General features: G+C 40.6%; 2 protein-coding genes across 2 annotated transcripts; one reads left to right on the top strand and one right to left on the bottom strand.

Moving 5' to 3' along the window:
* Positions 1–19: 19 nt before the first annotated feature.
* On the bottom strand, positions 20–8386 carry usp12a (ubiquitin specific peptidase 12a). The gene is made up of 9 exons (XM_084939305.1): positions 8043–8386; positions 6981–7061; positions 6690–6903; positions 5017–5252; positions 4708–4784; positions 4150–4233; positions 3859–4056; positions 999–1077; positions 20–907 (listed from the first exon to the last, which is right to left on the bottom strand). Exons 1-9 carry the CDS (start codon positions 8088–8090, stop codon positions 806–808), a joined length of 1119 nt encoding a protein of 372 aa, XP_084795431.1. The 5' UTR covers positions 8091–8386; the 3' UTR covers positions 20–805.
* Positions 8387–9439: 1053 nt separating this feature from the next.
* rpl21 (ribosomal protein L21) lies at positions 9440–11816 on the top strand. The gene is made up of 6 exons (XM_084939303.1): positions 9440–9541; positions 10284–10362; positions 10446–10507; positions 10791–10903; positions 11374–11524; positions 11691–11816. The coding sequence occupies exons 2-6, from the start codon at positions 10296–10298 to the stop codon at positions 11778–11780; spliced, it is 483 nt and encodes a 160-aa protein (XP_084795429.1). The 5' UTR covers positions 9440–9541; positions 10284–10295; the 3' UTR covers positions 11781–11816.
* Positions 11817–14781: the final 2965 nt, after the last annotated feature.

Below are 14781 nucleotides of genomic sequence, written 5' to 3'. Positions count from 1 at the left end.
AAAAGGGAGCACACCCAGCCTCATTCTTACTGGCTTTATTTCTTTTTCTTTAAAACAGAAAATGATCGCTTCACAACAGGCCTTTTTTTTTCAAGCAAACCCTCACATTAAGCTTGCCAACACCTACAAAACGGTATCAAAAGTGCACCATAGTGTTAATACGTCTTCTCAAGGTCTAACATTTTCCTATGATAATATTATCTTCTTGTAATATTTATACAAATACCATTCTGTACACTGTAGAAATACACAGCCTGGTGTGTCCTCTATGTGGGACACCCACCCACTCCCCCCAACAATTGATCTTCCTTTACATCCATGATCCTCTCTCAGTACGTTCCAGGTCACAATGTGGGGGGTGAAGACACCAGGCCAATGTTACATCATATGAATTATTAAATACCCATTCAACCCACACCCAAAGCAAAAACTAAAACGCCACTCATACAACCAACAAACATCTGTACAACCCTCATTCAAAGTCTTTTTCTTTTTTAAAAACAATCTTGACACAGTTTGCATTCAGTATCGTCTTATTGTCCGAGCAGCAGCAGCAGCAGCAGCGGATGATGGGCGGGGGGCTGTGGAAGGGGCAGGAAGGACGGGGTCAGGCTGGTACGTATGGGGAATTTCCACGGCTGAGCTGCACTGCTGAGTGTGTAAAAAGCACAGGTATGGATTACAGCTGTGCAGGCAGGTATGACACCGTGCAGGCTGCTGTGGTGCGTTTAAAGTCTGCCGCCGTCCACGGAGAGGAAACAGAGCATTTCTCTTGGGTTATGCAGTAACACACAAGGATCCAAATTTAGTCTCTGGACTGATAAAAGAGGATGTAGCCCGACTCAGAGTTCTTGGAGATTTCAGAAGTGAGACCGTAGAATTCTTCTATGGCCTGTGCATCGATTTTCTGTGGAACAGAAATGGAGAATGATTTTCTTTAGAAATAGAGGCTTACAGTGAACTCTAAATCACACAAACACAAAAATAAACTCACTCACCTCTACAATATCGTCATCAAACAGCAACCAGAAGTCGTGACTTTTCACAATGGCAATGTAGTGACCCCTGTTTGGACCACTGAAGAGAAATAAAACAGCACATTAGCTCAGCAAAGTCACTTTTAACCATTAAGCCTGACAGGAGATTTATATTTCGGTGTTAAAACTACACCCTACACCCTTATCTGACGTCCAACTCCCTGGAAATGTAAAACAACCTCGTGATTAGCCTGTTCAGTACTGTTAATTCTTCCTGTGCATTTCCAGCTACTTTTCCACTGCAGTTTTTGAATGAATCAGTAAGAATAACAATCATCACCTCAATAGGAGGACAGAGACGTCAGCAAACTGATGGAGGGAGATTTGGCAAAACGACTCAGTTTTTTCCCCCAACAAGCACTTACTCAGGTCCACTCAGTTTGAGCCATTTTCCCCATTACAATTGAGTACCACTTTAATATGGGTGGGGCTGTCATAGAAAGGTGGCCCGAAAGCCTAATGACATCATTTGTATGCAACACAAACCCAAGAGAACAATGGCGGACATCGAGGCTATGGCGTACATCTACCACTTACATACGTTAGTTACATTGTATACTCTGCAAAGATTCACTGCACAAGTCTAAAATCAACAGTGACCATCTAAACGTGGAGGTTTGTAATACTACAACAGATTCAGTAGCATGTGAGAGAAAGGGTAAGAAATGACTTCTACATTACCAATTTATAAGCATTAATGGATTAAAACACTCTGTATATAAAACACTCAATATAAATCAACACTCTTCACTTGAAGTGAGTCATCTGCATTTGTTTGGTTTTCAGACACTTCTCTACTGCTAAGTGCCGAGACGGGTACAACCAAAGCTTTAACTATTAATTATGAAAATGTTAACACGACTGCAAGTAAGTCTGGTAAGTACAACAATATGCCAGGAAGTGCCTCAAGCCCTTTTTTGTATAAAACTGAAATCAAAAGCAGTTATTAATTCTGTCTAACTCGACTAACCTCAGCTTCACCTGTGCAGCTTTGATGTAACACTTTCTATTCTTATGATACAATAAGCCTGACGAAATGATAGGAAAGGGTTAGAAAACATATCATAATTTGATGTTTCTTAATGTTGCCGAGTTTAAGCAGGTAAGCTTAACAATGCGAGCTTTGAATCATCATTATGAGACCAGTTATTAAAAGTGCCAGCCTGATTGTTATTGTTTAGGTCTCCTTTGTGCCTCTGAAAACGCTGTGACCTGTCAGAGAGCGGACATTGGAGTACACAGTGTCCTGTGGGTTGTGAGGCCAAGATTTATCACATTGAGGGTTAGAGTTTCCCAGGAATACTCTGGGTATAGGTACATCGCAGCTACCAGAGCTGATGGAGCATTTCAGAAGCGGCTCCCCGTGTTGCATCTTTCAAAAACGGTACGGTGTCCGTTTTTTATGTTAGCTGTGTCACAGAGCAAGTGATGAGGACAAGAAATCAGAGAATCCACACACCCACTGTATTCCTGGTTTTAGTCTGTTAGTTAGTTTTTGTGGTAAGGAGGGCACGCTGACTTGCTGGGGGAAGACTCTTGGTGTACCTAGGGGGTGTTGTTTCTGGTCTTTGACAAAGTTTCGGTGAGCATAATGCATAAAAGTAAAATCTAGCAACTAATGCACTGAAATCTGAAAAGTGGGATAGAGCCTGGGGCTTCCATTACAGAGAATGATTGGCAGACTATGTGGCTGATGCAGTTGCTTCTACCAACTCAGGTTCCTGGAAAGTTTTGCAGTAAAAGCCTGTTAAGATATTTTATAACCCCTAAATATAAGTATGTCCAGACAGGTGGAAAAACAAGTGGCGGATGTGCGGTGAACAGCTGGCAGACCACTACCATATATTTTAGAGTTGCTGTTTATTTTGCTTTTCTGGGAAGCGATAAAGGGCAATATAAACTGTACTTGGAAGACAGACGTTTTTTTTTTTTTTTTGGTACGGTTCATCTCTGTAACATCATGAGCAGTTCACCTGTCAAAGGTAAACACTGAAGTATTTCACTTGCACCCAGTAAGAAGGCAATAAGGAGTAGAAAAGTGAACCCCCAATTAAGAATGACTTGATAGTGTCATTCTTCATTCTCAATAGTGAGTAATATTCATGAAATGGAAATATTTACTTTCTCTTTACATTTACGGACTAACCAATTTACAAAAAATTGAGAGAAATTGATGCATGATATAATTGTCGGTTTTATTTCTGTGACTAATCAGCGGCTTTAGCCTTGACCATCAATGTCATGCTACGAATTCATCCCTGGAATTTAGCTGACAGAAAAACTCAAGTGTAATCTATTATTCCTAAAACAGCTGTGGAAAACTGGACTCTGTTTCAGCATCCACTTGCTGAAAAGCAGTGAAACACCTTGAATAAACACAGACAGACTAACTCCCAGTGACACTGGGTCAAAGGCAGCACAGACATAAAGGAGAACACAGCTGAGCATTGATGGAAACTTAAATGAGATAAACTTTGTCATATCTACTTTATCTACCTCATTTCCACTTCTACAGCCAGATTAGAATCAGCAGTTAACCTACTAACATGCACGCCTTTGGACCATGGGAGGAAACCGGAGTAGCTAGAAGAAAGGTAGTAACACATAGCAAGCTAACGCCACAGGCGCCTCAGGAAGGTTCAAACTAAGGTAACTGTGCTAACCACTGCACCACCCATGCACAAGAGTCTACATGTTGCCCTATGAGATTCAGATGTAATGCAACTTTACTCTTGAGCCTACGGGTTCAAATGTATTTTATTATTAAAACAAAGAATTAAGTGTTTATCTCTCTATACCAGTTATGTGTTCACATACACACCTCCCACAATGCACCACCACGGCGACCAAGTCATACAGCCTCTCAGGATTGGTGGCGTCCCCAGAGGTGTTGAAGAGGCGGAGTTCCAGGGGGAAGACGACGCGATAGGACAGCTTGGTGTAGCGTTGCAGCTGCTCCATGTATTTAAAGCGCTTCAGGTGCAGAGCTAGGATCATCGGCAGCTTCTTTACACGCATCCTACATTTAAAAGAACAATGACGAGTGCAACGCTGGATATAAATGTCCAACCACAAACAAAATCATACATTAAAAATGAACCTATACACTGACCTCTTGTGTGCCTCCTGCTTGCTTCTACATTCTTCACAGTAGTATTTGTACTCACTGCACAGTGTCTCTGTGTTACTAAAACCTCTGAGAGGAATCAAAAGAGAAAATCGGTCAATTTTAACTCCACATTTAAAAATACAACAAAATGCAGGGTGTGACTCACTTCCAGTTAATAACAGGCCTATTTGCAGGAGCTATTCTGACATGAAATGGCCGGTAACAAAAATGTTAATAATAACTTCAGTCTGACTTAAGTGGGCTTCAACAAGATGTGTTAGGAAAGATCTAAAATGGTTGCAGTTACTTGATCTTTTCAATCGAAAGATAGTGAAAATGATCCATTTCAGTTTCCAGGAGCCCAGCCTGTTGTCTCCAGATGGCTTTGTTTTGTCTAACCAACAGTCCAAAACCCAAAGAAACGAAGTGTAAGAAGAAAACAGGCAGCAAATGCTATCTTTTAAGAGCCTGGAACCATCAAATAGGCGTCATTTTTCACAATCGTTGCACGGAGCTACTAATCCTGTTCCTTCAATTGCTGATGCAGCAGTGTTGCTTTACCTGAGGCAGTGTGTGATGGAGGTATTCTGTTCTACATCAACAGAGAGGTCCAGAAAATCCTCATCTTTGCTGCTTATCTGGAAAAAAAAACAAAAAAAAGACTTGTAAAGGTTAGAATAACTGTTTTAAACTACACGGTCAGGTCTTAGGTTTTAATTCCTTAAGTTAAACAATGTTTGCACAAAAACTAAGCTCTGTGGTGCCACTGCAGCTTTATCCTTGCAAGCATATTGAACAAATCTGTTTAAGCAACCGTCTTGTTAAGATGATATGACACCTTATGTGTCAGAATGAAGTGAAGAATCTCACCGTTTCACAGGTGAGGCAGCGCGTCTCATTGGTCAGAGTGCCTTGGAAGATCTCATGGACCCAAGTGGGGGCAGGTGTGGCATTGCTGTTGTTGTTCTGGGAGTCCAAAGTGCCATTGGCCAGGCGGCCGTTTGTCTTCTCCTGCTTCCTCTCTTCTTGAAGCAGATCAGCAATAGTATTCAGCAGGTAGTTTAGGAACTCGTGAGCATCCTGCTGCATGTAGTTGTCAAAGAGCTCTGAGGAATAAAAATCGCAACAAAAAGCAGCATTTTTAGCGTTTCTCCAAGTTCAGCAGCAACAACAACAACAACAGGATGTCTTGCTGTCAGGGGTGGGCGGTATAAACGGTATATGGTAGAAACGATATAAATTTGGCCAACGGTAGAGATTTTGACTATACCGCTCTACCGCGATAGAGCATGTTGATGGTGTCATCATCAAGCTGCGCCTGTTTTGGTCGAAAGCATTGCAGCTACAAACAACATCATCTGCAAATTATGCCGGGCGGCAGTAATAGCAAAGAGAAGAAGCACTTTTGGAATATGGGGTAAGCCAAAACCTGAGCTTCCTCCACTTCCGTAACATTGATGCATTAATGCTGAATTCTCTCGCAGCTGCTCTATTCCCATGTTGGTGCAGTATATTAATGACTAACCTCTTATTGTGGATGGATTATCTCAGCTGTTCTCCTGACTGAAGTTTGGTCAGTTTTTAGCATCCTGCCATGTGATTGCATTTGTCCCTAACCACCAGAAACTCTCACGTTAACTTTCATCGAGTGGAAAAAAGTTGGCGTTCATCCTCGAGCTTCACTGTGCTAATGTTATGCTAACGTAGCTGTGTAGCTAGCGATCACGTAGCACAACATTATATACCAGCTAGTCCAACTTCAGTAACCCTACAAACATCACTGCTGTTTAGTTTTCTGTCTTCATTTATGTTGGAAGTGATAGCAGAGCTGTAGGTTTGAATTTTTTCAGACATCTCTCAGTCAGAACATGCTATATCATGTTTAGGTGGAAACTAGCGAGCTAACTTTCTGCTAACTTCTAACTCTGTTAAATGTAATAAATTCTGTTTTCATGGATGCCTGGATGTTAAATTTAATTGTTACACCTGGTAAAGCAGCAACGCTGATCATTTAATTAAAGATGAAAGAATTTAGACAGTTTTTAACTCTCAGTGATGCCGCAGTGTTCCTTTGACTTTGGGACCTGAAGGAGACGGAGTTTTGGACCCAGATTACTCTGCAAAGCTCCTGACTACGGTAGCCGTAATGCTCTGGCAGTCCATCAAACGGTGCAGCTTCATAGCTTACCAAAGTCGTACTAAAACATTTTTTGACAGATTTCTGTGCACCTTTACTACATAAAATCTGTTCGAGGTCAGTAAGCACAACCACAATTCATACATAAGGCACACTGCCAATTTTTGAGAAAATTAAAGGATTTTAAGTGTGCCTTATAGTTTGTAAAATACGTTATACAGAAGGAAAGAATATATCGCAATATATATCGTTACCGCACATGCTCCAAATTATACCGTGATATGGATTTTAGGCCATATCGCCCAGCCCTACTTGCTGTCTCTGCAGGTCAGCAAATTATAGTTTCACCCTCTGCAATGTCTTTTTTTTTTTTGTTGATCTCCCTGTCTGGATCAGTTCCTCTCACCATTCTCTTTGCGCAGTCGTGTGATAAACTTCTTGGGTGGTATGACTCCCACTTTCCTTTTCTGGTTGGCAATGCTGTGAAACAGATCAGCCAGACAGGTAAGCAGGTTCTCCTTCCGTCGAGGCTGACTCCGGTACGCCAAGATCTTCTCCCGAAAAGGCCGGCAGAAGTACAGAGCCTGCAGCACTGAGTTGCAATAGCAAGTGTTTCCAAACTACAAACAAGAGGAAAACCCAATGTGAGCACTTGTCAGGTACAGATGCAACACAGGTAGTGTTACTGCTCACTTACATTGACCAGACCAAAGTAGTGCTCATTGACTGGAAACTGCTCAGATCCAATCTCTTTCTCCAGAGCAGAGGCATTGGCGCCCTGTAAACACAGCAGACAGACAAATATTTTACTGTCCTCAAACAAGACAGATAATTTTCTTCAACACTGCATCCGAATCCCAATGCAAATCCTGTCTTAGCTTCACATTTTCAAGGTCATGTATGCTGCTATAAATGAAAAAACAGTGGGTGCTTAAAGCTCCAAGACCAGCTTTTTTCATATTAAACCTTTTTTTGCCAGGAGTCATAATTCCTTAACTGTTCTTAGACACAACTCAAGTCAACACGAGAAGCAAAACTGAACAAACTGCATGTTTCAGAACAGAAAACGTTCAATTTCAAAGGTTTCTGAAGTTTACGATGACTCGGTGGCTGCATATGTATCCCTTTGGTATTATTTAGTACGGGTGAAAGGCTAGGACGCGCCGTGCAGACAGCAACAAACTGTGCAGAGTAGATCTGGACCTGGAATGGGTCCACAACTGCGCAGCTAATGTTAAACAATGTCGTCATTGCCCGCGTTAATATTATCTGGCAGATTCCCACGACAACTTGTCTGTTCTCCTCATTGTTTTCCCGTCACATACCGCAGATTAATCCTCGGAAGTCACCCATTATCCAGCTGTGTTTCAGTTGCTGGCAAGCAGAAACACTGGTTTAGCTTTAGTTACCTTCACGTTAGCTAGTTAGCTGTAAATCACAGGTGCAGCAGGTGCACTGTCACCGGGGAAGCTGTGAGAAATGTTAACCAAATAAGTCGTCAAGCTATGAGTAATAAAGCAGCAAGCATTCCCGTGTGCCCGTCAACTGTCGTTAACAAAAAGCGGGGAGCGGAGAAGGCGGTGGGTGGCTGCTTGCTTGGCTGGGCTATAGACGAAAAACTGCTTGGCTAGCACTGGCAGCAAAATTTACTGCTTTCATTTCTAATTCCACGGCTTAAAACGCCAATAGCAGCGCAGCCGCGGTTTCCGTACCACCCTATAGTCTGACTAATAACAGTATGAGACTGCCGCGCACTTACCATGGTACAAAAAGAGGCAAATTTGGAGACTGTCATTAGGATTTCCATTCGGCTAGCGCCATCTTCCACCACACCGCAGCGCGCTGACAAGACTGGGCTGGCTCCCCTCGTGAGGGTAGATTCTGCTGAGCTCGCGACGGAAGGTCCAATTGCTCAAGAACGCAAGAGCGTTCTCTGTCGGGTGCTTCCGTTTTAGCTTTAATCACGGAAGTGAGTAGCTTCAATACAGCGTATATAAAAAAGCTTGTGGCTATTGTATTCACACATTATGACATTTCTTCGATGCCTACTCAGATGCAGTTATCTGGCGAATAAAAATCAAGCAATATCACGTGACGTGTTGTTGAGGCCCATGTCACTGAAGAAATTAAAGGTTGACTGAAGTCAAGTGTTGCGCATGCTTACATTGCATCCAGAGCCATTGAGTAAGTCCTCATTGCGTTGCACACAACTGTTCTTCTATCTTCATTTTTTCTTTTTTCAAATAATTTATTTTAAGACTGCCATTCTAGGACAAAATTTAATCAAATTTAATTAAGTAAATACCTAGCGTTAAAATTACCGGAACAAATAATACATTTGCGAGAAAACACATATGACAGACGTGTCAAACATATAATTCTGGGACATGAACAGGCCCGCAAAGGGGTTCAGTCTTGCACACTGATGGCTTTTCAAAATGTGAAAATTAGAGGAAGGAGGGTATCAACTAAATTCAATCAGTTCAATAGATAGATAGATGTGTAGTTAAACATCCCTACAGTGAAAGAACGTGAAGAAGATGATATTATCTATATAAAGTTAGTTTCACTGATCCACCCTGCTAATGAACACAATACAGATCTATTTTTGCATTTGTTATTTTAACCTATATAGGCATTTCAGGTTATGAATTTAAAAATTTGGCTAAAATAATTAAAAAAAATTAATGACACATTGTTCAGTACTAGGAAAATTTGGATTTTTGTATTTTAATATTAAAAAATATACCACAGTCCTAAAATATGCCCCAAAACCCATTTTGTAGTGTTTCCACCAATGTTACTATAGCTAACTAAAGTTAAACATTCATTTGGAAAATATTTTATTTAGGTGAAATAAAATTAAAAACTAGACTTATAGAATAAACACGGAAACAATATCATGCGTTTTAAAAACTATCTAGGCTTATAGTAAAATATAATCAGGAAATGTCATATTTGTCCACAGAGCCAACCTGATGATGTCTACTTGAGCGTCTGGAAAGTGTTTTTATTGTTGTATTATATTATTGTATTATTCAGCACTTCATAAATGTGAAAGTCTGACAATTGTCATCCATGTACTACAAAACCAAGACTTCTTCATTCGTCTTCAACCTAGGCGTTACCGCTTGCTCTCTCTCGGTCGTTTTTTCGTTCAGGCAATCTCACGGGCTTCCTGAATCAGCTTCACAAGGCGGAGTTTCGGGGCCATTGCTCTCTCTTTCCGCCGTACCCGCCATCTTGTAGAGACCGGGGGTAAGATGTTCTCTGTTTAAAAGTCGATTTTCATCTATATTATCCTTTCTTACATGCACAGTTTCACTTATATATCCACCGCAGTTGTTCCCTCATGCGCCACGGTGTTGTTAATGGTTGAAAAGGCGTCACTGGGAGTAGTTTTCTCCGTTTACAGCCCTCCGGTTCAGTAGCGTGGCTCTCCATGTGGGCCTGCCAGGCAGAGGAGCGTTTAATAGAAGCAGTTTTTTGCTCCCTCCGAAACCCTTTTATTCCTACTGAAAGACACGAAACACCGATATTTTACATTTTCATTAAAGCGTTTTTCATGACGTGGCTCTGAAATGTTAGATACCGCTCAGTATAGCGGACTGAATTGTCCCTGCTAGGCTGTGCATTGCTATGTTTCGTGATGCGCTGGCTATGTATAGTAGTTTTGTAGGCTAATGCATCTCTGTTGTTGAAAAGTGAGGGATATTTGGGGTCGTATATTTATTTATCGGCTGTTTGTGTAGAAAGAGCTCATTCAGCAGGTTTGTAGTTATGTGACGAATATGAACTTCCACGTGTTTATGTTACAATATGAAAACAATATGTTTTGTCTAAGTGACAGTCGGTCTAATTTCCCATCATCTGGCGCAGTTGGATGTAAATAAGCTCCTTTATTGACTTATATTATTACACACCTGCTAAAATTACGTGTTTACATTAGTAGGCAATGGTCACATTTACGTGTGTCTAATCTAAGTGTGTTTTCTCTCAGTAATCAGGCATCATGACGAACACCAGAGGCAAGAGGAGGGGGACCAGGTACATGTTCAGCAGGCCATTCCGCAAGCATGGTGAGTCCAAGTTTGAAGTGCAGGTAAACTGCTCCCAAGTGTGTGTATAAAGTCTGTAACGTGTCTTTCCTTCTCTTTCACAGGCCCAATCCCTCTGTCCACTTACATGCGTATCTACAAGAAGGGAGACATTGTTGACATCAAGGTAAGCAAGATCAAAGCACTACCTGACTGAGACAGCCCAGTGATTATGAAGTAAATGTGCTGAGTATTTTATAAAGTGCTTTGGGAAATGTGCATGTCTTAAAATGTGTTTTAATGACCAAGTGTGCCTAATTCAAATCAGACCTAATTTAAATAAAAGCATCACATGTTGAGCAGCTACTCCCTATGAGAAAGAATTTGACAAGTGGTTTGTAGAAATGCATTGCCTAATCTGGTGATTAACAGGATTAAAAATTGATAAAACTATTATGATTTTGTTTCAGGGCACAGGAACCGTTCAGAAAGGTATGCCTCATAAATGCTACCACGGCAAGACAGGACGCATCTACAATGTAACCCAACATGCTGTCGGCATCATTGTCAACAAGCAGGTCAAGTAAGTAAGATCCTTTATTTTTGGATGTTTAGATTTGTGCACTTTGAGCTAGCACACACCAGATGACTTAGAACGTCTACAAATAAAAGAATCTAATAACTAATCAGAGAAACTGTTGATCAACTCGGCATGGCCGGGTTAAGTCTTGATTCCAACTATGTGATCATTATTGCATTAAATGTCTGTTCTCACTGGTGTGTGTTGGCTCATGCACTTTACCTAGTGAGAGGAAAGATGACCCCATCTTCACTTTGCTACCATGAACCGTTCTGTCCATGGTGGCCATTCATGTGGGGGAAAGCATTTCATCCTTAAGAATCCCAGCATACCTTCCTCTGTGTTGACCTGGGATTTTATGCAGGAGACATTTGGACATTGAAAGACCATTTTCACAACACAATTAAAGGAAATGTTACCATTGCCCAGTTTCTTTTTTATAAACTGTTAATTGAAATTGTTCACACTCACAGAGGCAAGATCCTGGCCAAGAGGATTAATGTGCGTATTGAGCACGTGAAGCACTCAAAGAGCAGGGACAGCTTCCTGCAGCGCGTTAAGGAAAATGAGCGCAAGAAGCTGGAGGCCAAGCAGAAGGGCACCTGGGTGGAACTGAAGCGCCAGGTATGAGCAGAGTTTATTGTAACACGTGAATAGAATTGTTAAAGCCTGAAATATTCAAAAAGTAAGAAGACCACCCAGATGTGTAATTTGAATATAATTAGATTTATTAAAGGAGTATTTTTGTGTTTCATTGTATTTTCACTCAAATTTTCCTCTGTCTCCTCAGCCTGCTCCTCCTCGTGAGGCTCACTTTGTCACCACTAAGAGAAATGAGCCACAGCTCCTGGAGCCCATCCCATACGAGTTCATGGCATAAAGTGCTTGATTAAAATAAAAGATATTTGTACACACACTCCTTGCAGTTGTGTCATCTGTTCACACATTTGATCATGTATTTCTGTGTCATGATGAGCCATCACTCAGTGATGATTCTCCTCCTTTGATTGCTCTAAATGAAATGAAGAGAATTTGATTTCACCGGCGAACTGAGAGTGACTGGCACACATGTCACAAGCATTTCACATCTGCACAGCTGTAGCTGACAGGTTTCTACTAGTTTACATTTCCCCTGTGAGTACACAGGAGGGTAAGGAAAATATGGGCATTTACACCTAAATGCAATAGTGAGAATAATCTTAAATATCTTAAACTTGCTTTCTGAAGAAAGCTGTATGTCTGGATTTGTACACGATCTCAGTTAGATCTGTGAAAACCAGACAAACTTCCCCTGTTCTGGATCATGTGTATCCATATCTTCTCAGTAATGCCAAACAAAAGTAATAAATTACAATTTGTATGAAAAGGAGTGCAGGGTAGCACTGTTGTGTCACAGCAAGAAGGTCCTATGAGCAGGGTTTGACTCCACCATCTGTCCGGGGATTTTCTGTGTGGTGTTTTCATGTTCTCCCCATGTTTGGTGGGTTCTCTCCCGGTACTCTGGTTTCATCCCCACAGTCCACAGAAATGCACTTAGTGGGGTTATGTTAATTGGTAATTCTAAATTGTCCATATGTGAGTGTAAATGATTGGCTCTGTAACACGGCGGCAACCTGTAAAGGGTTGCCACCCCACTTCTTGCTCTGTGGGTAGCTGTTTCCCTGATAAGTGAAAGGGCATTGATAAAAGGGGGAATGACTTTAAATGAGAAAAAGCGATGGCACTGATTATACAACAGAGAAAAGCTCAGTTTTCTGGAGGTTTTTAAGAGCTAAATTTATTATTGTGATAACGATTGCTCAATTACAGTGTCTGGCAACACCAACACTACGTTAACACTCCAGACCTTTAAAAAAAAGCAACTTTAGGTTTGAAAAGGTGAACTCAGAATACTGAGCATTTCTGTATATAAAATCAGCAAATAAATAAATAATGACATTTTCAGCTATCAGTTAATCTATAAAAGCAAGCCTAGTGTTGTTTTTAAAATTATATTTACCACTTATTATCTAATTATTTATGATATATATTATTATGTTATTTATCATTCACTGGTTTGTCACTACAGACCCATTCACTCCTGCAAAGTGTGAAAGCAAGCCTCGGTTTCAGAGTCTAAATTGTTGTCACGTGTTTATTAAATGAGACAAAACAGCTTTGAGTCTTGCAGTTTAATTTAGTGATACAGAAACAGAATGCATGTATCACTCATTAAATATCATCAAAGTGGAGAAAATGAAGCCAGAGAGTTCCCTGGGAGAATTAAAAAAAAATAAAAATGGTGATTAGATGTGTGCAAGTTAGATCGGGCATATAGGTAAATGAAAATGCATGTCAGGTCTCAGTCAGGTAGCTGGGTTTCTACTGTTTAGACAGTAGGTGGCAGTGTGCACCAGGGTGTGTGCTGAGCTCAGCCTGAAGGCATCAAGTGTGTGGCTGGACAGATGAACTAAAGTGTGCTGATGTATCATATTTGGTGAATGTGCAAGACTGTCACCAGGGGAAGTATTATCCACGACTTTACCTTAGGTGTACACAGAACATGATTCAACAGTTCCCTCAAACATACTCCAACCATCATGGTTATATGTTATAATTAGGATGTCCCCTGCCTACCTCTGCACTAGGGTATTTTAAGTTTTCATTCATTTATAATTTAGACTTTAGTCATTTTTTTTGTCTTATTACTCATTTAATAGATAAAATCTGTGGTTTAGAAGCCTTTGAATAGCAGTTTAAATTCTTAGCATCTATTAACAAGATAATACTCTAACAATAGTTACTGTATTTGTTCCTGTGGGACGCCAATGAAGTCTTTTTACGCAAGTAAAAGTGAAATAAAGCAAGATATAACATTTTCAATATTATATTAGATAATACTAGATTCTAGTACACTTGGATGAATCTACAGGGAGTTCATAATTATGATGTTATCTGTTGAATTCATCTCAAATCTAAAGTATTGACCTGTGAGGAAGATTTTTTTTTGTATTATTAGATTAATTACTAACAAGCCAAATCGATAAATTTAAACTTCACTTAAAAGATTCAGAATACCATATATTTATGTTTTGCAATATCTGGGCTGGACTTTGGGCCATTACAACATCTTGATTCTTAATTTTCAGCCATTTTATTGTAGATTTGCTGGCGTACCTATGAGTTGCATGAATCGGTTTCGAGCCAGCTTTAGCTGCTGGACCGATGGCCTTGATGTGGAACAATAATTCAGAGTCAGGGTAAAACACTGGATTAGGTCCTGTGGGTGGAAGCCCAAAGCATCACCCCTCCACCACCATGCTTGACAGTCGGTATGAGGTGTTTGTGCTGATAAGCTACCAGCATTATGTTATCAGCATTATGGCCAAACATCTCCAATTCGGTCTCATCTGCTCAAAGGACATTGTTCCAGAAGTCTTGTGGCTCCTTCAGAAGCAACTTTGTTGGAAAAGTGCACTTAGTTTGTGACAGGACTGCATAAAGTCACATGAAAACTTTTTTTTTCCACACTGTATGTTAAGTTATGTGGTTCATAAAAATAAGGATATTTTAAACAATCATAAAGTTTCACTGTTTGGCAGCTGACATATGACCCCCCCCCCCCAACCTGCCCGGCTGAATACAAGAATGTGTACACAGGGTCATGCCTGTGTAAGTGTTTGTGTGTCTGTGTGTGGACCGCTTGATGTGGGCTGTTTAATCAGTGGAGGCTGAATGGCTGGCTGGTTACGTGACAAATAGGTTATCTCATCCCACCTCAGTGCTCTACCTAATATTTACACAAATTAGGACCAGTTTACAGAGATATCGCCCGCAAGGAGGAATGAGTTCAAGGGACTTTAAAAAAAAAATTACTTCTGTAGTTGTATTATCTGAGTTTG

The sequence above is a fragment of the Perissodus microlepis genome, chromosome 9 (assembly GCF_051167445.1).
Source record: "Perissodus microlepis isolate ML-2025 ecotype Zambia chromosome 9, ASM5116744v1, whole genome shotgun sequence".
Classification (NCBI taxonomy): domain Eukaryota; kingdom Metazoa; phylum Chordata; class Actinopteri; order Cichliformes; family Cichlidae; genus Perissodus; species Perissodus microlepis.
This window is presented reverse-complemented; position numbering and strand designations above follow the sequence as displayed.